At 43.1% G+C, this 24,419-nt stretch overlaps 1 protein-coding gene across 3 annotated transcripts; it reads right to left on the bottom strand.

Moving 5' to 3' along the window:
- Nucleotides 1-263: 263 nt before the first annotated feature.
- On the bottom strand, nucleotides 264-22,822 carry CTNNB1 (catenin beta 1). Of its 3 annotated transcripts, none has more exons than XM_080382644.1 (16): nucleotides 22,590-22,821; nucleotides 8,438-8,498; nucleotides 7,710-7,937; nucleotides 7,319-7,572; nucleotides 6,991-7,229; nucleotides 6,702-6,903; nucleotides 6,250-6,394; nucleotides 5,674-5,777; nucleotides 5,249-5,587; nucleotides 4,812-4,970; nucleotides 4,043-4,162; nucleotides 3,740-3,890; nucleotides 3,527-3,648; nucleotides 2,289-2,349; nucleotides 1,325-1,545; nucleotides 264-1,037 (listed from the first exon to the last, which is right to left on the bottom strand). In XM_080382644.1, exons 2-15 carry the CDS (start codon nucleotides 8,448-8,450, stop codon nucleotides 1,337-1,339), a joined length of 2,346 nt encoding a protein of 781 aa, XP_080238770.1. In that variant the 5' UTR covers nucleotides 8,451-8,498; nucleotides 22,590-22,821; the 3' UTR covers nucleotides 264-1,037; nucleotides 1,325-1,336. The 3 variants fall into 3 exon arrangements, with proteins under 3 accessions (XP_080238770.1, XP_080238771.1, XP_080238772.1); XM_080382645.1 differs by lacking the exon at nucleotides 22,590-22,821 and adding an exon at nucleotides 21,417-21,521; XM_080382646.1 differs by lacking the exon at nucleotides 1,325-1,545 and having other exon boundaries at nucleotides 22,590-22,822.
- Between the last annotated feature and the right edge of the window lie 1,597 nt (nucleotides 22,823-24,419).

Genomic DNA, 24,419 nt, shown 5'->3' with positions numbered 1-24,419 from the left:
CTAGACCTGCCCCATGCTGCAGAGCCTGCCAAAGCAGAGCGGCAGCAGGTCAAGGGCAAGGATACTGCCTCGGAGAACTGCAGCAGGACACCTGTGTCCTTAGACTCTGGGCTCTAAAGGGTTAACCGTGGGATGAAAGAGGTAAGCGGTTCTTGGCTTTCTCCACCAAAATACTGAAGGTGGTGTGCAATTCCAGGGCAATTTTCAGAAACCTTGTTAACACTCAAGTGGTACTTTATGATCTGAAATAATTTGACACAGAGTGAATTAAAAGTTTACTTTAATTTTGAACCATTTTATAACTGCATTTTTCTCATGAAGCATCTGTATCACAGCAGGCTACAATAACTTTGGGATAAAAGGCAACTGGTAAACTGTCCAATACAAGGTTCCAAATAAACAGTTCTTACTGGCCCCTACCCAGACATATCCCAGATAAAGTTTTTGATCAAAAACATGAAATAGATCCACCTGCTTATTTTAAGCATATTAAAAAGGAAACTAATTGGACCATTTCTATTTGTCTAGTTTTTTATACAAAAAGGCTACACAATGTTACACTTTATTCAGAATACAGTTAGAGCGATTATGAATTAGTGTTCTACACCTTTACTCAATCCTTAAAAATTAGAAACTGCTGTAGCATATTCACTATAACTTAATACTACGAGAGACTTTAAAAAAAACTAACAACAATTACTGCGAAAAGAAAGGCTACTTCCAAAGCAAGCAAGGTCAGTACCATTACAGAGATTTAAAAAAAATAATAAATTTTTAACAAGCAAGGCTAGGGTTTGATAAATTCCATCTTGCAATTCATTCTTGTGCATTCTTCGTTTCTTGAATCACTCCCAAAATCCATTTGTATTATTACTCCTCGACCAAAAAGGACCAGAACAAAAAGTTTACTTCAATTGTTCCCATAGGAAACTCAGCTTGGTTAGTGTGTCAGGCACTTTCTGAGATACTAGCCCACCCCTCGAGCCCTCTCAGCAACTCTACAGGCCAATCAATGCAAGTTCATTCAGATGATACAGCTGCAGAGAGAAAAAAAAACAGGTGTCAGCACTCCCGAGTAAAGAGCTATTGTAACACAACAAGACTGCATGAAGCCGGTGCACAAGACCTTACAGTTAATTACTTCCACACTTCACGGCAGAAGTCAGTTTGGAGTGTACTGATCATGTGTTTCCAGAGCATTTGTTCACTATTCTAGCACACTGGGACCCGATTGAGCCATTCCCTCCCTGCCAACCAAGTCCTCAGTCCAGTCATGTTTTTCTCGTTTTGTTTTGTTTTTAAATTCAAGGTTGGAGCTTCTTACCTAAAGGATGATTTACAGGTCAGTATCGAACCAGGCCAACTGATTACTGTCACCTGGAGGCAGCCCATCCATAAGGTCCTGGGCATGGCCAAGATCTGGCAGACCATCAACTGGGTAGTCAGCACCAGGGTGGTGGCCACCCATTTCATGTTCCATCATAGGGTCCATACCCAAGGCATCCTGACCGTATCCGCCAGAGTGGAAAGAACGGTAGCTAGGATCTAAGAAAGTTAAAGGTGGCAGAGGGAAAAAAAGCATAATGTTAACAGATGTTAGATGCATCAGAAGCTGCAAGTATCAGTGTGTGAGAAGATCTTTGTAGCCATCTATTTTTTTTCTAGTTCAGCCAAGTTCAACACAATCTGATGCCTGCCCTTAATGGCTATTCCATTGTTCGGAACAGCCTTCCAGTATGATTCTGCAGACAAAGCACACTGCAGTCAGAAGCACGAGCAGATTCCAGCCAAGCCATTAGTCTGCACAATCAACAGTACTAAAATTCAACAATACTGCAGCAAAACCAGGCTCCAAGACTGTAGACTGGCTTCTGAAAGACTAGTCAAAAATAGCTTAGAATCCTTAGGGATAGGCTAGCGTTCAAGTCTATAGACACTTACAGACTAATGCATTCAATACCAGCTTTTTTGTTTTAAAGAAAAACTGCATTATTGGAATTGTCAAGTCCATTTGTAAAAAAATGTAAAAGATTTCTGGAAACAATAGCTCAGCAGGATTCTCCCACGAGACTCGGACAAGAGACACCAGTTTCACATGTTCATACGGCTCCCATTTAAGTGCTGCCAGGGCTGTTGCAGGAACTGGGTATTTGAACTGGCAGTTCCTCATCTGCCTGTCAGTTTGCTGAAGAGTAATTCACCCTTCGCTCATTTGCAGTTCTCCTTTAAAATCTGTGACTTGACTTCATCCAACTTAAGCTTAGTCAAGGGGAATGGAAGAGACATACCATCTGGGCGGTATCCAAGAGGTTCTCCCTGGGCACCGATATCAAGTCCGAGATCTGCTGTCTACATAAAAAGTTAGAAAACAGTTTTAACATCAGGTCTTCAGGCCAGCACCAGTAATTCCAAGTTGAAGAAGTTTCGAAGCTTGCCCCAGATCCCTTTTTAGCAACTCTGCTGCAGCGAGCACTGCAGCACGCTGCTTCTGTGAACATGAAATGCCTTTTTATCTAAGCATCTGTATCCAGTATTTAATGGCCAGGTTTAGGTACAAGAAACTGTAGATTACTGGAAGAAGGGTCCTGTTTGGAAATGAAAAAGATGGGGCACATCTAGGAACACTCCTCCCCGCGTACACCTGCCCAACTCCTGCAAGTCAGCTGTTCAGAGATTCCCAAGCCAGCAGTACAGCTTTTTAGGAGTTCCGAAGGGACCTCTACCAGTGTGTCCAAATGCAGAAGTAATTGCCTGCCTGCAGTGCCACTGCATAACTCCTGTCTCAAAGAGATATTCCACTTTAGCTTTTTTTTTTTTTCTTACTGTGGTAGATACAGATTTTAGAAAAACAGAAAAGCAAGAGCTGAAATAGTACACATCAAGGGCTACTGTCCTTTATTTAGTAAACACACACAAGGCAAAACAAGCTAGGCTCCTGAACCTTAAGAATCCGGGGAAAGACACTTAGTGAAACCTTCCCTCTACTGCATGCACACAGTTTGTTTTCAGTCTCAATTCACCGTGTCTTTTAAGCATGAAAAAAGGCAATTATTCAAGTCTGAAAGCTCAGTTCTAAGTAGAACACGAGTTGCATCCCCACCCCAAGGTTATTAGTCCCACACCATCTGATCGATAGAGGCCTCACAGGACATGTTTTATGTTTATGCTTCCCTCGTACCACTCATGCCTCAGCTTTTGCATGCAGAGGTCATTAGCTTCTGACAAGCAGCACAGAAATGTACAAAGTTCTTCTATACAGCTTTGCACACTAACAACCATAGTAGGAATTACAAACTTTAGCAGCAGTAGAGGACAGACTCTTCCTGTCTGCGAGGGAAGAAGCAGCTGTAAGGCTGCTTGCCACAGGTTTGCTGAACCTGAACATGGAGGGCAAGTAACAAAGGTACTGCCACGTGTAGAGCTGGGCCTCTATCACCGATGGTGTCTGCACTCCACTGCTGGAAGGAGGGAGGACTTAGAAGTAAGGTCTCCCCCGGGAATCATTAACACAGAAGACACTACTCACCTCGTTCCAAGCCATTGGCTCAGTCCGGAACAGAGAGCTTGTCAATTCAACTGAAAGTCGCTTCTTATAGTCTTGTGGTTTGTCCTCAGACATCCTGAACAGCACTGCAGCTGCGTATGTTGCTATCAAAAGAAAGAACAATTTTAGCAGAGATTGAGTCTTCTAGCAACTTTTCTAACTCAAGTATGTAAGCTATCTTTTAAGTTCACTTACCAACACCCTCATTCCTAGAATGAAGCAGTTCTGTTAAAGGGGCGGTTGCACCTTCAGCTTCAATTGCTTCAGCTGCTTCCTTGTCTTGAGCCAGTTCACAAAGTACACCTGCAGCTACTCTCTGGATATTCTCAATGGGAGAGTACAACAACTGCAACCAAAGCATAAGGATGTCTTTAGCTCTTCTACTTGAAACAAGCTCTTCAGTACAACCCGGCTTAGCAGTTCTACCAAGGAAGCGTAAGAGCCATTTCACTAGTTTTCCTAGTACGCACTATAGCATTGTCTTGAGCTCTTTCTTACCTGCACAAATAGTGGAATGGTATTTAGACCCCTGATTACGATTCGATTATGAACATCACGTGCAAGAATATGCAGGGCTCCAGTGCAGCCCTCGACAATTTCTTCCATACGCACGCCCTCCTAGTTTGGAAAAGAAAAGGCATTTTTTGAATTCGAGGTTCTGTGTGCTATCTTCTAAAATGACTGTCAAAAAGCTGAACGGCCTGTCAACAAATAAACCAAACCCCCTTCCCCCAACAGGGTCCATATCCACTATCTACTGCTGGCCTTCAAACTTAATATCCCTGCTAGGAGTGGGCCTGGTTTATCTAACTAAATTCAGTAAGTGAAACATCTCAGTGAAACTACTCCCAGCGTTCTCATTTTCATTTCAGTTCATGATGAACTTCACGTCTGACAACACTGGCTTTTTTTCTCCAAGCTGGATTAGCTTGTCAGTTTGCTAAGTTTGAAGCAGTGGTTATCAGTAACGAAGAGGCCCCCTCCTGCCTCTGCAAGTATTAACTACACTGCTTCCATTTGTCCGTGCTAAGGCAACTTCCCCTTTGTTAAACCCATACTCTTCTGAGAAGGATGAGGCGAGTTCTGGTTTCCAGGTAGGGAACCTACTTCTGCCAAGACAGAATTATCAGCATGCCAAGAGAATAACATGAATTAGAGCAAATGATAGAACAACAGCTATTCAGACCAAACAATACATGGGTGAGGCACACTGAAAAATGAGGAGTTTGAGTTTCACAAGTTTGTTCAGTTAGTGGTGGCCACTTACCACAAACTGCTGTTGTGTTCCACCCATAGAAGTACGTCGCTGGGTATCTTGATGTGCTCTAACCAGCAACTGAACTAGCCTTGGAATAGCACCTTGTTCACGCAGTGGGGCGTGGTTTGCAGGACAGAGAGCCAGATTGCGGATCAAACCAACAGTAGCCTGCAGTTAAGAAAGGGAGTGAGGGGGGGGGGGGGGGGGAAAAAAAAAAAAAAAAAAAAAAAGCATGACAGGAGTGCTTGCTGTTAGCAATATTTTTTTTCATCAGGTAATCCCAAATGCTTAAATCTCTAAGAGACAACACCAAGTTGCTCAGTAGAAGCAATTTTCCCATCAGATAAATGACATTCCCCAAGACCTTACAAAGTATTTTTCACAGTTAGATTTAAATGAAATAAAGCACCAGTTTTCAGTGCTGAAAGCCATTAGCCAGTATTTACCTTGATCAAAGGCCAGTGTGAGGGCGGGTGCAACAGTTTAACCACTACTGGGAGTCCGTAATGGAGACGTACTGCGTTTTGAGCCATCTCAGCTTCTTGATGTCTGCTGGTGAGGTGACGGAGCGCACAAATAGCGGGTTCTGTGATGTCTTCCCTGTCTCCAGCCCGAAGAACTGTGCGCACAAGAGCCTCAATGCCACCAACCTGGCACACCATCATCTTGTTCTTGTAATTGTTGCAGGTGAGATTAGAAAGGATGCCAGCAGCGCAAGTCACAACATTAATATCATCTGATCCTAAAAGCTGAACAAGAGTTCCTAGAAGACCTTCCATGCCCTCCTGCAAAAAAGAGGGGAAAAAATTTAGTCTCTCTCCTCTTCCACTATGTTGGGTTTTGATTCTGATCCCTTAGAAGAGCCATTTACCTGCTTTGTTGCAGCATCTGACAGATTTCTCAGAGTCCAGAGACAGTTCTGGACAAGACGCTGGCTTGGATCTGTGAGGTGGAGACCCAAAGCTTGCATCCCACCTAGAAAATGGTAAACATTTGACAGCATTACTCAAATTTGACACCATACTCAGATATTCATCTTGTGGACAGTCAGGTCCTCCTCTTCCTTGAAGTCTGAGTGCATCTCTCACAAGCTTCTGGATCTTTCTTGGCATTAGTATCATAGTATGGCTAGGCCCTAATCCTCCATCACATAGAAAAATACCCTGAGATTCTCTTTGTGACACTGGGCCTTTTAAATGTACGCATATTCTAAGGGGACCAATCTGACAATGCTCAGCCACTAAGCCACCCAGCTAACACCACAGTAGACTTAAGACAGACTGCCTTTTATACTTCTGTATACTAAATGCCTCTAGAACTAGTTATGGACTGAAGGGCTAATCCAAGTTAATTATTTGATGCTGGCAAGTTTTGGTTCCTGTGTGGGATGCACCGATCCTGAAGTACTGTATAGCTTTTTAAGTTACCGTGGGTACAAGGTACTTACCAGCCTCAACAATAGCAGGTTTGTTGCTGGAGCAGACTGACAACACCTTCAGCACCCTACTTGTGGTCCACAATAGTTTCTCATAAGTATAGGTCCTCATTATGTTTACTAGAGCCTGAGGTCCACCACTTGCCAGAATAATCAGCTGAAAGACAGCAAAAGTAAAATTCATCAGTCATTTCCTGTGCATGCCAGTGGGTAGTAATTGTTGCTGGCTTACATCCATTGTAGGTTACAGATCTCTAAAATACTGTTCACATCTGCTGGTGTGATCTGTAAGTTTTGCAGTCTCACTGTAAGCACGACTGTACTTTCAGAAAGTAATTCCCGTGTCCCTCACCTCTTGCAAGGTCAGGACTGACTGACAAAAGCCCAACACGGCTGAAGAGGAACTGTTAGGCCATTCATAGCAAGCCTGCCTGTTTAAGTACTTCAACAGCAGAGGCACTTACCTTACTTTCTTGATTGCCATACGCTAAAATCTGAAGGCAGTCTGTCGTGATGGCCAGGAATTTGACATTTGTCTTGTTGAGCAAGGCAACCATCTTCTGCAGCCCACCAGCTAGACGGACAGCCATTTTGGCTCCTTCCTGGTGTAACAGGAGGTTGTGAAGAGTTGTAATAGCATAGAACAGCACAGAGTCCACTGGGGACCTATGGAAGGAAAAAACCTTGTGAGTACCTGCACCTACCAACACCAACTGAAAAGCACAACAAGCACCACCTTAGTCGTCCACATACCCAAGCATTTTAACCAAAGCAGGGATGCCTCCTGATTTGAAGATTGCCAACAAGCCTTCACGGTGATGTGAGAGATTGTGTAGCGTACCTGCAGTACAACGGGCTGTTTCTACATCATTTGTATTTTGCATGGTACGTACAATAGCAGATACCATTTGAGGAGATCTCATAATAGCATGGCGAGATGCTTCCTTTTTGGATAACTGATGAACCATAACTGCAGCTTTGTTCACCACTACCTACAGAAATATGCGAAGAAAGCTTTTAGTTTTAAGGTCACCGAAGAAGCCCCACAAGCAAGGTACACCGAGACAGAGAAAATGCTTACCTGGTCCTCATCATTCAACAGTTTGGTCAGTTCTGGGATTGCACGAGTTGCGAGTTCAGCATCATCTTGGTAGTTTATCAAATTAACAACAGCATGTTTTAACATCTGGGACGGCTCAGCCAGGCGTTGCACATTAGTTGGATGAGCAGCATCAAATTGCGTGGATGGGATTTGCATTCCTTCATCCAGTGTTTCAGGGAACATAGCTGCACGCACTCTCTGAGCTCTAGTCATTGCATACTGGCCATCAATATCTGAAAAACAAGGTAAGTCATTACCTCAAAATAGGAATAAAAAGCTCATCTTCTAGTTTGGCAATAATTCAGTATTTATGTTTCTGCATTGTTAAGCTGTGTATCTAAGCAAACCAGTGGAATAATAAAGGCCTTACCAGCAACTTGCTCCTGGGTGAAGGACTGTGAGAATCCCTGCTCCCACTCATACAGCACTTGTGTCGTGTCCACATCTTCCTCTTCAGGATTTCCCTTGCCACTCAAGGAGGGAGCAGTTGTGGTGGCACCAGAATGGATACCAGAGTCCAGATATGATTGTTGCTGCCAATGACTGACTGCTGCTTTTCTGTCTGGCTCCATTGCCATGTCCAACTCCATCAAGTCAGCTGTAAGAAATCATTGTTGAACAATTAAGTTTAGTTCAATTACTCCAGCATGTATTAATTCTTCAAGAGATGACACAGATTTTAAACAAAAATAAACCGTTATGAACAACTACCTCAATCCAGCAGAGGTAGCGCTGCAAGCGAGACTGCAGTTTTAAACTGAGGCTTTATACACTGAACCAATGCAGACATCTGTAAACCTGACTAACAGGCAGAGCAATCACTGCTGTTGTGACTGTCTTAGCCTGCCGCTTAAAGGTTCCCTTTTCCACATACTGTGATTATGTATCGACTGTACTTAAGGGACCCAAAATGCTTACAATGACAAACTTGTTTGCAGGTTTGAGTTCCTGTATAAGGTATTCATTACTGTAGTACAGCAGACATTATTCAATCCAAGTGACTTTAAGAAGCTAAAAAAGGGGAGTAAGGAGCCAGTTTAACTGCTCTTTGTTAGAACTGCTAGATTCCCGTAACAGAAATTGTAATGCATTACATACCTTGAGTTGCCATGTTCCTTGTTGTACTCCCAGAACTCCTTCCTGCTACCTTTCAGAGACCCTAAAAAAAGAGCAAGGTTAGAACTTATTAACCACTAATCAGAATTAGTAAGACACACTTACATATTAGAAACACTAGAATTGCAAACTTCACACATCTTGCCATTTCATTACTACAGTGAGTATGTTCACATGCTAGTTAGCAAACCTCCATGGACAGAGATGCAGAAGAATGAGATGTATCACCCTGACTGTTTCTGGTAGACTGTATCTACGATGTATTGTCCTCTTAAAGCTGCAGGAGAAAAAGTACTGAAGACTGACCATAATAAGAGCAATTTTTTACTTCTCTATCCTTGCATAAGATGAAGTCCTGACATTAAATTCCACAGCTTAGACATGCTGCAAATATAAGGGCTACACGTCAGACTTCATTTCCCACGAAGACAACTACTCTTACACTACTAGCAAAACTGTCTGATAGAGGGCTACAACATGGATTTTCACAGAGAAAGCTGAAATGACCATTTAAGACAAGCTGCTATTATTTCAGTGGTATAAAGACTACCTTAAGAGTGATATAATTGAACCTCCTCTTCTTTACTCCTTTCCTGTACCACAAGAAGAAAGGTTTCTTCCTACACAAAATACTCTCCCTTGAAGTTAAACTGAAAACTGAACCAGTCTTATAAATGCTCTCCTTTAGTTGCACACCAAACTTTTTTTCCCCCCCTACAGAAAGCCAAGATAATTGGGGGCAGGAGGCTGAAATATGATCAAATGCCCTATCAAAATCTTCAGCATGCACCTCCAATTGATATCACCAAGCAGTATGGAAGTACTTGTCCTATAAATCTGTAGCTGTCTCTTCATTAACCCAGAAAGGGAAATTTGAGGCTACAGTTTCACAACAGGTCACTCAAAGCTGTCATACTTTTATTTCATTTGCTCCCCCTCCCCCCACAGTCCAACAATGTTTTCAGCACTGACACAGGGCTGGTGACAGCCTATTCTGGGAGCTAGCCAAGCCGAAACATTTGTAGTGGTAACTAGTGCAGTGAGCAAAAACATCTCTTCCAGCAATCAGCTTTCAGCTTGCCGTTAGGTGTTAGAGCTATGCTGATCAAAACATTCCTAGACAATGAAGTAAAGGCAAGCCACTAATCTCTTTAAAGGACAGGTTTGCAGTACAGGATATAACAAAGTCCATTTGACATTGTATTTGTGTACAGACAGATTTCTCAGTTTAAGAGTTTCCTTCAGGAGCACCTTTTACAAAATCATAATTAAACAGAAGACAGGACTGCAGTTTTAAAAGTCTCGCCGAATAGGTTAGGCAACTCAGAGGCACGCTTATATGTCACTGTCTCTGAGCCAGCTACAGGATACTCCCAGCAGCTCCCGAGCAATCTCGTTACTTTGCCATACAAGTGCCAGGGCTGTTTGTCCTGACTCTGCACTCCTGCAACTTCTGGCAGCAACCCTTCTCTGGCTGTTTTAAAATGGACAGTAGATCTGCATCTGCACCAGATAAGCAGCACCGAGCTGATTTAAGACATAACACAACATAAAGTACCCTGCTACATAGCTGGAAACACTTATGTCCCTGAACTGGTCCTACTCCACAGCCTGGGAAGACTAGCCAACTCTGTCTACACCTCACCATCTGCATGGAGAATGCACTGACAATACAACCACCCTTTTTTCCAGTCCCTTGAACACTAGACTCTTCCAACATGCTGTTAGGCTTCTGGGATCAGCAGTGGCAAGGGGAAGGAAAATCTAAGTCATGCTGCCAGTTCGCTGTTAATACAAAAATTCTCCTGAGTAGCCAAGTTGGAGGAAGTACCTATACAAAAACTTGATAGCTCCCTGCAGGTCTTCTGCATGACTTTGTCAGCCCCACTAACCCCTTCCAAACAGAAAGAAGTGGAATATAACTAAAAGTAAAATTTCTATCTTTGCTCCCCATAGTCCTCGCTGCAAGTCAGACGCAACATTTCCAATAGAAAACCAGGCAAGATGTAGCTGCTATACACAACTCACAATATGCTTCGCACAAAAGATCTGTTTCTATTGTAACTTCTCCTGTCTCCTCCTATCGGCAGGCTGCTAATAAAAATGATCACCAAACTAGTTCTGAAGTTAACATACTAGCAGATGAACCTGTCAAGAGCATTGACCATGCTTTGAGTTATTTCCTACCACATCATATTCAAACACGCAATATGAGACTTGGGAACAACATTTATAATTTCCTTCCCCTGTTGAATACTGCAAAAATGAAGGCAGCTGGCTTACAGCAACTGCATTCTGAAATGCTTTTTTCCATTTCAGCAGCCTGATGAGATCTGAAGAGCAGCTGTACCATTAGATGAAACTAGCCACTGAACTGCAACACTATTCCAAAATAAGGCTGAAGAACATCTACAAAATAGCAACGAAGAATACTGATTAAGTGTTCAGAACTGCATTATCAGTCAGATATTCTTTGAAATGTTGACCTTAGATCAGCCTGCTAGCTGCACCTGAAGTTTCTAATGCTAATCTGCATCTTATACACCTGTAAGCCCCCAGCAATTCCAGGTAGCATTTTTTTATTTAGACGGGAAATTGGTTTTAATCTTAAAGAGTTCAAAATAACTGCAGACCAAAGATAGCCAGGCAAAAGGGGTATGGGTTTTTTTTTGTTTTAGGCCTTCTGTAACTGAAAATTCTCCCATATTTTCCTTCCCATTCTCTTCGCATTTTACAAGGGGGTAAACAGAGTCCAGACAAGCTGCTGACTTGGTCTTCCTGTGTATCACTGACAAGGTTAACTACTACACTCACAAAGAGAACAACCACCCCAGACTAGGTACAAATGTTTGTGCTGTTCATTTTCCTGACAGAAACTGGATCAATACATGCAGGGTGGGGGTGAGGCAGTGGGGAAGTGGAAACAAAAGAAAAAGAAAAACACTACTAGATAATTAAGCTTGTAGTCTTCAACCATGAAGCATATACCAGCTCCTTTAAATTGAGCTCCTATTCAAATTTACTGGAGGACAGGACTAGCAACATGACATTGTCAAGGTAACATATATCTGAACCATCAGGAAGAAACAGAAGGACAGTATACTTTACAAACTTGAGCATAACAGCAAGCTTCTGTAAAAGACTACCTGGTATGGGTAGTTCATAAGGATGTACTGCCATAAGTCATGGGACAACTTAAAAACCGCCTCCTCCTCCACGATGCTATCTACTTGTTTAGCAAGCATCATCAGCTTTGGGTTTAAATGGAGGTTGGGTTTTTTAAAATATATATTAAACTCCTCATGCAAAAAGCAATGCAAGGCATTGCATTAGACTGTACTGTGTACCATCAGTCCCAACCTTGCATTTGAATTCCAAAATAACACCCGAGAAAAACAGTTCTTTTATTTTATCAGTTCTCACAGGCTTGTGAGCTAATAATTGCAAGTTACTATAGAAGACAATTCAAATTGCTTAGTTTTCAAAGGAATGAAAGAGAAGGAGCGTTCCGATGACAAATGAAACTTAGGTACTAACTACTGATTTTGGAGAAGAGTTAGATACTTGCCAAGGAAACCAAGAAGCCTATAGCATGCCTCAAATCTGAACAATTCTCTTCATTAAGATTGACTCAGGTTACACCTGACAGATCTGATAAACAGATTCCCTCCCCTTTGTAAAGCAAGTCAAAGTTTGCAAGTCTTCCAGAAATCTTTTGCTTGAGAGCAGCGTATTACCAAAACTTGTATGAGAAATCAAGATTGATACATCCAACTACCATGATCTATTTAAAGGAGATTATCTACTGACCACATTTTCATATGTCTGCATCCGTCTCATGTAGGACTCGCCAAGCAACCACAACTTTAAATTAACCATCAGTGCTGAATGACACATTTTCTTACATAGAACAAGCAGATCTTAATCTTCTTGTGACAGTTACAGCAGTTAAAAACATATTATCTATATACAAGTGAAGAGAAAGAAGTATGCGTACTGGAAAATGTTTTTTACTCCTAAGTTACTGCAACCATTACCAAGGTGTTACTGGAAGCATTCTTTGGCTCTTATTTTATAATTGCTCTTGTTTTGGGCAACTGCCTACCAATGTTATGTTGCCTGTGTATCCACTCCACAAAGAGCAAGTAGCCAAAATATACAGGCAACATCAGTTCTACACCTAGTAACACCAGATAACTACAACACTCTTTCCTATGACCCAATAACAAAAGTATTAGAATTTAGTGTAGCAGCAGCTTCCTAATTAACTTTACTTTTCAAGTGGAGGATGTGGGAAATACATTCAACTAAAGACTTTTAAATAAAAAAAAAATCCTTTGATCTTACCCTGAAGGTTGTTACTCTGTTTTCTAAAAAAGGAAGTGGCAGAAGAATAACTTAAGTAAGGCAATACTGATAGCGGAAACAAAGAAGCTTTCATAGTATACAAGCTCTTTCAGGCATGAGTGGCTGACCTATCTCCCCAAGCAATTTTTGGTCTGACCTACCCCACAGGTATAAGCACTCTTGCAACAGGCAAACCTACTTCTACTGCTTTTAGTTGTATGAAGACATGATCCAACTGAGATGTTCGCTTTAGTATTTATTAGGAATAGCACTAAACTAATTAACAAGAAGCCTAGCAAAAATTTATTTTTCTTCCTTCAAAGAAGGAAACTATAACTAGTTTATATCTGCCTACTAACTTTTTTTTTAAAAAAAAAAAAAAACAGTAGTCTTAGTCTGGTTGAAGACAACATGGCAGCTACAAATTTGAGATGGAGTGAAAGAGGGATAAGTTAAAGCTGACCTATAAGAAATGATTTATAGATTGCTATACACAGATGAAAACAAGGATGGTGCTTGTGGGAAGTAATTATCAAGGGTATTTGCATTCAGTTTCTAACAGACAATTCTAGTTTTGGATTAAGGAGCAAGATAATCTGGGAAGTATTGTCATTTGCCTTGTAAAGGTCTCAAAGTTTCATTTTTTATCTCTGAAGGTTATACTCAAGTTCAAAAATTTTTACCATTTGAAATCTGATGTAAACTTCTAATTATTCCTTATCCAAATGGGGATCTCCTCCCATATATTCCAAACAAAACTTTGAGAATCTTTATCTGGCTTGTACTGAGCTCTGGGTTAAAGTATGCTTGGTAGGTAATTTTGGAGGTCCTTCATTATCAGATGCTCTGTAAGACTGGTAAGAAGTCTTGAAAGTATAGTTTCAGTGTTTGTGTTAACAGATTTCAGAAGCTTGCTATAGGAATGACAGTTGTGGTGCACTTTTTCTACACAATGAACAGAAGATACTTTATTTCAAAGTAGGAACAGATGACATGCTTGAGTTTCACTCCAAAGACTTTAATTTTAAGAAGTTTAATTCTTGTACAAAGGTACCACAGAGGATTAAATACAGCAGTTTTCCTTAAATACATCCCATATCCACAAGTACCGAACAGCATTCCCATATTCTGTCTAAAGTAGCAGATCTGCAGTCCTCAGTCACTTTGTCCACTTTGAAAGGAGGAGCTACACGCAGTGAGTAGAGATTTTGAAGTTCAAGTTACATGCAAGCAGCAGAGCGTGTTGATTGTTGTGGAACTGGTCACTCACCAGTAGTGACTTCTGGATTAAGAAATTCAATTTCTCAAAACCCTCCTCACACCAGCAGTTTAAGGACCTGGATGGACAAAGCCTACTATGAAATTCTTTGAAAAACTGGCTCTCAAGTAGTGATTTAGAGCTGTAAATTATCCCATTAAACAAACTACTTGGATATTTGTTGGAGACAGTAAAATTACTGTTTATCTTATTATCTATATCAGGAATCAGAATATAAATATCCACATTTTTTATATAAATGTCAGCCTTCCTTCTGCTTTCAGCAGGCTGGTATTTAATACTGGGTAAAAATATCTTGTCACAGGCCATCTGAAGATATCCTAAGTAAATGGAAGTAATTTAGTATGTAACAAAAAAAAAAGTCAAACCATACAGCCAACCCTAAGAGGGAAAAAAACACCATGGGTTTTCACAGCTCTAAAACATTTCCATCTTCTTTCAGGTTAGATATAACACTTATCTGTAGCCTATACTATATTTCTATTTCATCTGTAGCCTTACTATATTTAAGCATTATGCCAAGATGTAGCAACCTCAACTATTTCAGTAGTTCTATTGAAAACTAAGAGCTACCAATAACCTTAATCTGCATGCCACAGCACATGCCCACACTGAAATCCCGTTTACTAATCCTAGATTGCAACAAAACAGACTCATTCATAAAGTTTAACTCGTGACAAAACTGCTCTGGTCATTTCCTCAAGCAACATTTGCTTAGCACCATTCCCTCTAACCACTAAGTAAAAATACTCACAAGTATCCTCTGTAATCCATCCACCACAAATTTATCAAAGCTGAAATATTTCAGACAATGTGCTCTACTGATGCCTGCAGAAAGTTAGAAGATGCCTTGCAAACAGCAATACTTTCCATTTAATATTTAGCAAATCAGATCACAGTAAATTTGCCTCTGAGTCCAGAATAGAGTCTTAGGTTGTTCTTTAAAATATCTAAATCTAAAATCTGTTTCTCCTACCAGACATTAGGAATTTAAGAAACCTGAATATCTGCTTTACTGACTTAAAAGGTCAACAGGTTGCAACTTCCAAGCTTTAAATATCCTCAGTACATGCTGGAAGAGGCAAACTAGCTCAGATAATCCACAGAACTGAAGTGGAAGAGGTGTTGTTTGACAGCACATACACACAGATCTGCCAGTGCTCACAAGTTACCTCTGTTTTCAAGCCACTGTTTTTTGCTGCTTCATTTCCATTAATTTCTTTCTTCCTTCAGGCATCCGAGTTTACTATTCCATCAGTTGTTCTGGCTTTTCAGCCTCTGAAGTTATCTAAAAATTCCTTTCCACAACATAAATGCAGAAGAGCCTCCCTACGCTGGCTTTTGTAAGTTTTTTTGTAAGAGTTCATTCGATGCCACATCACAAAAAATAAAGTGTTATGTCTGTCTTTTCAGTCATCTCAGCAATCTAAGACCAATTAAGAGCACAGAGTTTCTATTCACATGCTCATTACCTAAAGCAAACAGCATGCAAATATTTTCTGTTCTTGCTAGAATTCCGAGTTGATTACAACTGTTTAATGGAACTGAAATGCAGGCATCTGATAGTCTGTGCTAGACTTAAACACTGAGTTAGCTGTGTTAAGAGGATTTATTCCTCAAAAAATGCCTAGTGAAGGAAAGGACTCCAATTACAAGGTCAGAAAACTCAAAGCTCATCTTTGAATCCATGCAACGTTAAGCACATATGGCAGAGGAGGGGGGGAAAGGGGACACAAGACTTCTAGAACAGCTGTAAGGCTCAATTCTACCACACTTCCATTAGGACTGGAACACTACACTGCTCTGATACTACAGGACACTCACCTATTTCACCCTACCTTTCCTCCCAAAGGTGACAGCAGGCTAGTAAAGGATCATACTTCCTAGCCAGCTTGCCAAATGATCATGAATTACATTTCATTTGTAACAATTGTTATTGTACATTTGTAACAAATCAGTTACAATTCATGAAGTTTCAAGTGCAGTTGAAACTATAATGTTAAGTGTTATAAGATCCACATTTTGGTTTGCTCACCCCAAGGACAGAATGCCACCCAGAACACAGGTAGTTTTAATCCATCACTGAAAACCAACTTTAGCCACTGACCAAAAGTCCAGGTAACAAAATGAATCGGAAATAGGCTTAGTGAGCTCTCACTGCCAGATGGAATATCTTTCAGCTCCAGGCAGAGTGTCACTGAAACACAGCACTTCAAGGAACTAACATGGTATTTAGGCACTAACAGGTTGTGCCATTAGTCAGGGTCTTCACAATTACTAAGGTTTAAGTACCCTTTTAAAAACAACCCATTAGAAATTTCAATAAAGAAACAGTTAACACTGGTCTGAGAGCCATGGTCAGCCAACAAATACTTGAGATAACTAATCTCTAAAATTATGGGAACCTGGAGGAGAATTCAGAACAAGTACATCAGCTAAGTTGCTAAAAAAGTCATGAAGCTCACCTGGGCACTGATCTGCACAATCGTTCTAAGAGCTGAACTTTCAAACTGTAAAACCTGCCTCCCCAGAAATGAAGCTGTCCATATCACATACAGTTTCTCCAATACCTTTGATGCACAGTCCTTTACTCCTTAGGACATTTTAGAGAAACTTTGGTGGAAATTACATATTGACAGGACACCTAGAGATGTCACAAAAGGTACCTAGGAACAGTTACCTACCACCATAATTTCTTATGACAACCAGTGGTGCTTTGCAGAATTCTGTTTGATACTGTCCAGAGCCTAAGGCTGCCAGAGTCACATACATGGCTGGGCATACTATGCAATGTAAAGACCACACCTTTTTACATTGTCCCATACTCTTTGCTATTTAAAAGCATACTTATGCTGTAGTAGCTGAAATGTCCCAACACTGGATATCTTGTCACTTCAGAGAAGTTACTGTTTGGATCCACGGCACAACTATTTTGCCCTTTACCTAGAGAAACATTCAGCAGTTGCAAGAGGTCTGTCAACACAATTTTATATTAAAAACATCACAGGCAAGTATACCAGCAGCTTCTAACAAGGTCTGCAAACTAAGTGATCTTCTCAGAGCTACAATTTCTGCACTGGCTATTTGTTTTTCCTCTATAGAAATCTCCAGTTGTTTCCAAGAGCTATAAGCAGCACCTGTGCTCAAGCCAACAGAGAAAATATCAAGTCATGTTTGAAAGTAATGATTTAAGAGAACTTTTCACTGGCAAGTATACTGCAACAGTAGCAAAATCTATCACTTTATTAGTAGGCAAGATTGGCTCCAAGTACCTACATATCCTTCTTCACTGTCCCAGAGAGGAGCTGACAATAACATTTAAGGTGATGTGAGGAACTGCTTCAACTACTAATCAGGTGTTACACACACAGCTTGAGAACAGTAATGATATTCTCCACATAATGTACATACCAATCCTTTGACAGCAGTTTGCAGCTCAGTAGTAAAGGACTGGTATAACAGTTTCAAGTTTATGGAATTGCATTAAGTTCATAACAATATTATCAACCCAGTTACTCTTATGCCTTAATTGTTTTGACCAACTAAACACCACCAACTCACATAAGTAACCTCAAAACAGTTACTAGGTCAGTTCTGCTCAGTGATGGATTTACTTTGAGATCTTTTGGTCACCATCAAAATTTTCCAATTAGTGTTTCATACAGCATTCACTATGTTTGAATATCTTCATGGATGTGCAAAACATTAAGAGCAGTTTTACTATCACAGCTTAGGAAGTTACCAGCTCTTATTTGCAGGACACAGTGAGGCATCTACATTATGCATGGTCCTGCCTTTCTCAGTCAGGGATGAGCTAGTGCTTCTGTGTTTAGTTTGCCTGCAGTACTCACCTAATAAGCTGCAAATCAATGCAAGTTTTTGGTCCACATGCCCCTACTTTCACCAAGTAAGATGCCTGTAGTAAAGACGGCAGTAGCCAGGATCAGGCATCATTCTTTAGTCGTACCTAGCCACATACAAAAAAGCTGCTATTGTGACCACTTAAACAAGTAGTATACCCCATTTCATTTAATACTTATAAAGTAGTTCAGCAACAAACCACTGCCAGCCCTCAAGCTTCCTGCCCACTTAGTTCTGAGTGTCAGAAAAAGACAGTATTTCTGCAGTTATTTGCCATGATCCCCTACATCACTACCAAGGTTGGTAGCCACTGTACTACGTAATTGTCTTTCCTTCCCATGCACCTAAAACTGAAAACATTTGTTTCCACTCTAATACAGCAACAATTTAGCAAGTAATCTCCCTTCCAAACCAGGAAGTATCTAACCATGATCTAGTTTCTTCTTAGACTGCAACCTTGTAGCCAGCTCTGAACATAGATATTAAACACTAATCTCCACAGTTTAAGAAACCAGAGTGATTAGTCATAATTGCACTGACACTAATGAAATACGAATCTGAAAGTGGCTGTCTTTGCCTGTCAGAATAACTACGTATTTACCACAAGACATACCAATAGTCCAGAAAGTACTGTTTAAGCAACAAACATGCGAATGAAGTCTGACACTGTAAGATGTTTCTTCAACGCACTTTTAATTAAGGCAAACTGACAAGGCACCAGCATTTATCAGCACCTTTAGGATGTTAAGATTTCTGGCCACTGGAGGGCACCTGAACTGTTGCCAGGACAACACAGAACTACTGGCTACAGTTGCTGCAGAGCTGGCAAACTTCTCCAGTTTATACAAGTCTATTTAGCACAGTAAGTCTGCCTAGAAATGCTAGCTCCAGCACATATACCTACAGTGCACATTGTGCATTTGCAAACTCCAGTAAGATCCAGCTAGCTCATGCCACCTTTTTAAAAAGCAGCAACCCCAAATAGTAGATTAACTTTTTCAACCTTTATGGGAACTAATTTATTCCTTAAACAAGGCTCCAGAGTTGATTTAGTATTAAGGAATAGAGCAAGGACTTCTGCAATACTAATCTAGCCAGCGTACATTGTTTCCTAAAGCAACTTTGAACATTAACAAAAAGTTCTTCTGTAATGAAAGCTGTAAACCAACATCTGCACCTATAGTTCCCAAGGCAACAAAAGCCTAGGACACATTTGCTTTCACATCAAATCAGAGTTAACAGATTCATGAGGGTAGGTTGTGCTACAAGTATAGTTTCCACCGGCTCACCGTATCAATTTGGTGTTCCATACAGACAGAAATGCCAGAGTAAGAATTCCATTAGTTCTCTCCCTTGCAATTGAAGTTACCTGTCAGTTGGGAAAAAAAAAAAAAAAAAAAAAAAAACACAAACCACAAACCATGCAACTTTTCTGGCTCCTTTCTTGTCATAAGAGGCAACACAGGCCACATAACACTATCATATTAAGACATTACTCTCTTGAGCTAAAGTCTGATCACAGACTACAGCCAATTTTACCTTGAAATCAAGGGCAAGAAATGGGTATTAAAAGTTAACCACTGTCAGGCTACCTTATGTTGGCAAGTCTAATTCAGCTGGCATATAACATCAAAGTACCCCCAAAACAAGTCTCCCAATGCTTAACTAGAAAGTCAGCAATACTGCCCTGCCCATCTGACCAGGATAATCATTTTATCTTAGAGAGACAAGTCAAGTCACCTGCAATGCTTACTGCCAAGCAGTTTGCAGAATTTTGCAAAGTTAATGTAGTGCCATTTCTAAGTTACCACAGTCATCCAAGCAAGGCAGGGGGCTCAGAGCTCGCAAATGGGTGCTGTGAGGACCCAAGAGTAAGTCCCAACTGCCTGCAGTTTCTCACCAAGTTTTATCAGGCTTCACGAAGTACAATGTTCAAGATAAGTAAGGTTAGTCCTGATTTTCCTGCCACAGTATGCAATCTACCAGAGTCACAGAACAAGTTTTGCTGCAAGCAACTGCATGATCACCACAACCCCTGCATCACCAGCTTTAACTGTGAATTAACATGAGTGATTCTGATTACTGTTGTGTTCGCACACTAGTCTGCCTACTAGACAGTATTTTGCAGAGACATCTTTATGCAGGAGTTTCAGACTGCATGTTCAGACTTCAGCTTACAATAGCTGTATTTCCTGCCAACTCCCTTCCTATCCCTCAAAATGCTGCAAAATTAGTTTAGAAGGCCACTAGTACCAACTTGTTGTCTTTACAGCTGAACTAACTTTCCAAAGTACTGTGTTCTGAAGAGTTAAACTTGATGCTTTGGTGATGTAAAGCCATAAAAAAAACCAACATCCATTTCACAAAGAAACCATGTCTGAAGGACAACCAGGTTTTGCGGCCAAGATTTGATAAGCCAGTTACCAACACACCATGCAGTCATAGCAAAACGATAGCATACATAGTAGACTATGTATCAAGCAAGAAGCCCAGCCTATTCGTTGCTTAGGCAAGAAAAAGGAAGCTTGGTTTACTGAGGCTGTAACACAACATTTGAAGGACTGACTTTCTCAATCAAGCTTTACTTTGCATTAAATCCTGGCGTTTAGAAGCTATTGTGTAATGCATTGTCCTTTCTATCAACATGTTTTTACTTATTTCTTCCCCACACTCTTTGAAATGATCAGCCATACAGACCAAGACGAACATTCCCACACATATCAGTTTATACCCAAACAGAAAATATCTGAACTAGTAGCCACGCAAATATGACATTTCTTTAGAACAACCCCAGAACGGCAAGACACTCAATACAGTTTTATACTGAATGTCTGAATTTAGAGAGCCATAAAGCCATGTCTGAACGCCTAAGTAGCCTCATTTTCACCAGTACCAACCATTAGGCAATCGACACAGTCACCACATAGCTACAGCTGTCAGCACCTTTTTATTAGAAGTGCAAGATTAACCTGGACTGTCAGTTACTGAAATTCACATTATAAACTGGACCAATAAACAGCAGTAAGTTTTGTCCTTTATGCTGTTTTAAAGCCTTGCAGTAGTACCTTTTTGTCATTTAGAAGCAAAAACATAATTGGCAAGCTGCTCTCTGGTGTGTCTGAACTTCGTATCAAGAAAACCCCCGATACCCTCTCAGGTAGTTTTCTCATCTTTGCCCTTACTATAGTCTCAGCACATAAAGATCCTGTTTTTACTAAAACCCCTCCTTGATTTCCGTCCATCGACCTCAGCACAGCATACCAGCCCAGCCTCTTTCCATTCACCACTTGCATACTTTGGGGGATGGGAGGACCACAGATGTCTGGAATATACAGTGTCAGAACAATGGCTGCTGCTCCATGAGAAAGAGATCAAGAAGTAGCAGCTGATTACAAAGATTAAGATCAACATTGCTATTCCTAAAGTCACAAAGATCAAGATCAACATTGCTATTCCTAAAGTTGCACATAGTACCTTCACAGCCTGTCCTTTCTTTCTTCCCAGAAGGGATAATCTTCAGTAGAGGTTTTTGGGAAGACATTCAAAAGGAAGCAGTCCGATGTTCTACATCGTTTTAGCTAGGAAAGAATTTAAGGTTTTGCTAGACTTAAGAAACCTCGCCGTTCAAGGAGCAGCTAATCATGCATAAAAGAGATGAACTAAGTTTTGCGGGGGGGAGAAAAAACGCTTAACAGAAAGTCAAAGACCACCACATCTTGAGCTCCCTGTGCCACGGGAAATCAGAAACAAGGGCCCTAAGTCCTACTAGGAGTAACAGCAAGTTACCTCACACGCCTCAGAAGTGCGTTAGTTTGGGAGGTTGGAGCCCCCGTCGCCCCCCCCCAGCGGGCCACAGAAAGCTGCAGGCGCTTCCCCTCGCAGCATGCGAGCCCCCACGCTGCCCAGGTCCCAAGCCATTCGCTAGAAGACTCTGGTAACGTGGGTGTTAAAAACTTAATTTGATTGCTCCCAGCTCCGGGGAGCTTCATTTCGGTGACACCCAGAAGTGTAACCTCTCCAGCAAATATGCATGCAACGAAGACCGAAAACCCACAAGGCAACAGATTAGTTATCTCCCGCTGACTGCGGTGACCGTGATTAATTATATTCGGTACAAATAAACCCGTCCCCCGCTCTCTTCCCCCTCCTATCACCAACGGCGATCTGCAGCCCACCAGCGAGTCAGTACCTCCCTTAAAAAATAAAAAAGACGGGGGGAGGAGAGGAGGGCACGAAAGTACTCCGGCCTCGGCTGCAAACGCAGGCGGGAGCGGAGAGCCGGGCGGCGGGGACTCGCCTTCCCCCGCAGCCCCCGGCAGCCGCCCCCTCGCCCCAGGACGCGCTTCCCAACAGACACCTCGGGAGCCGCAGCTGCCGCCTCCCGCGACCACGCAGCTGTCCGGAGCTCCCAGAGCGGGAGCCCTCTCCCCCGCTCCTGCCCACCTCGCCGCCTCTCGCCCACCCCCGCTGCCCCCCAGGCAGCGCCCCCCGCCCCCCCAGCCCCGTCCTTGCCGCCTCGGCGCCGGGCACACCCTGGACCACCCCCCCCGGCCGCCGCGGGACGCGCCGCCCGCTCCCGCCCGCCGCTGAGGGAGGGGGCCCGGCCCAGGCTCGCCCTAAGTTCCCGCCGCAGAAAGTGGCACTAACGTTGCAGGGAGACGAGAGCGCAGAGTCCCCCCGGGCTCCGGCTGCTGCTGCTGCCACCCGGACGATCCCGGTCCGGTCCGTCTTTTCTTCCTCGTCCCCCCGCCGCCGCTTCCTCCTCCTCGCTCGGCTCTTTGCTCACGGCGGTGGCCCTGCCGCTGCCTCCCGGGTGGCGACGGTGTTAGTCCCCTTGCCCCAAGCGCCGCTCTTGCTCCCACCGCTGAACCGAGCGAGAGGCTTAAAATGGCGTCGCTCACAAGGAGGTTCTTATAGTGAGCGGCGGGATCGGCTGTATCCTGCCGCCGCGGCCGGGCCCAGCGCGCAGCATTCCACAGGCACCCAGCGCACAGGGCAGGGGGAGGAGAAATAGTGCCCGGCTCCCAGGGCGGAGGGAGACAGAGAGCAGCAGCGGCGGGAAAGCGGCCGCGAGCGGGGGGAAGGCCGTGGCGGTGGCGGCGCGGCGGGGGGAGGCAGGGTGGGCCGGGCCGGGCCGGCGACGGAGGGGAGTGGCGGCGTGAGGGCCGGGCCGGGCCGGCGGGGGGAGCACGGTGGCAGCACCTTATTCCGGAGGTGGGGAAGAGGAGGAATCCGAGTTCCCGGCTGGGAGCGAAGTTGCTGCCTCAGGGTGGAGTAGAGGCGGCGGGGGAGGTGGGGGGCAGCTGGCGGGACTAGCCCGGGGTCCCGCTCGGGAGGGGAGCGGCGAAAGGCGGCCATGACCCCCCCACACACACACACACCCCCCTTTAATTTAGCGTTTCGTTGCCTGGTGATTTATTTTTTTCTTTCAAACGCACGGCACCAACTGTAGCGAAAGTCCGTCTTCCCAGACGCTTGTCGCCAAGTCCGGCAGTCTGCCGGGCTGTTGAACCGAGGGAGAGCGGCCCCGGCGCTGGGCGGGGGCAGCCGGCCGAGCTGCCGCTGCGGGCACGGCCCGGCCCGGCCCGGGAAGGGAAGGGAAGGTGGCGGCGGGGAGCCCGGGGCGGCCCGGGAAGGTGCCGGCGGGGCCCGCTCACGTCGGCGGAAACGCGCTCCGCTCTGCCTTGTAAATATTTGTCAGGAAGCAGTTGCCAAAGAAAGTATCTCGTTATACAATTTATTTATTTTTTTTAAATGGAAGAACCGAGCTCCCCACCACCACCACCTCCTCCTCCTCCTTCTCGCCTGCCCCTCGCCTCTTTTAGTGACTCGTAAAAACAGGAAAATATTATGAATTGCACAAGGCTTTCCGCGGCGTGCAGCGCCTTGTGCAGGCGCGCCTGTGGCAGCCTCCTCCCCGGCGTGCACGGGCTTGCACACCAAAATGTTCTACAGACTTTTTTGCGTGCACCGTCTTGCTCTGGCAAAGTGTGTTTGACATACCGAGGGGAAAAAAAATACACACACCTCTATATGAAACAGGACAGTGTATACTAACGTGTTTATGTGAAACATCCGTTGCTAGTGAAAGATGGATTTATCTCCATCCCCAGTATAAATTTGCTTTGGCACTGGCGGATGTTGGGAGTTGAATTCTTGGTCCTGCGCCGGGGCGCTTCGTGCAGCCTCTCACTCACCAGCAGCCTTCAGTTTGTGTAGTTCTTGCAGTGCGGAGATGTGTGGTGCACGGAGTGGCCACCAGTTTTTCTGCTGATAATCCTGTTTTAAACAGGCTCTGGATTTCTACTTACGAAGTTACACTTAAAAGATTATTTTTTTCCCCGTTGATCTATTCGATAATATGTAGTGTTAGACTAAAAAGAGCCTCTGCTGTAGCACGACTTGATTGTCACATCAGCTGCTTTTTTTTTTTTTTTTTTTTTTTTTCTTTTTTTGAACCAGCACTTTTTGAAACAG

This window comes from Falco punctatus, assembly GCF_963210335.1.
Source record: "Falco punctatus genome assembly, chromosome: 4".
Taxonomy (NCBI): Eukaryota; Metazoa; Chordata; class Aves; order Falconiformes; family Falconidae; genus Falco; species Falco punctatus.
Note: the sequence above shows the minus strand (reverse complement) of the source record. Positions and strands in the feature narration are given on the sequence as shown.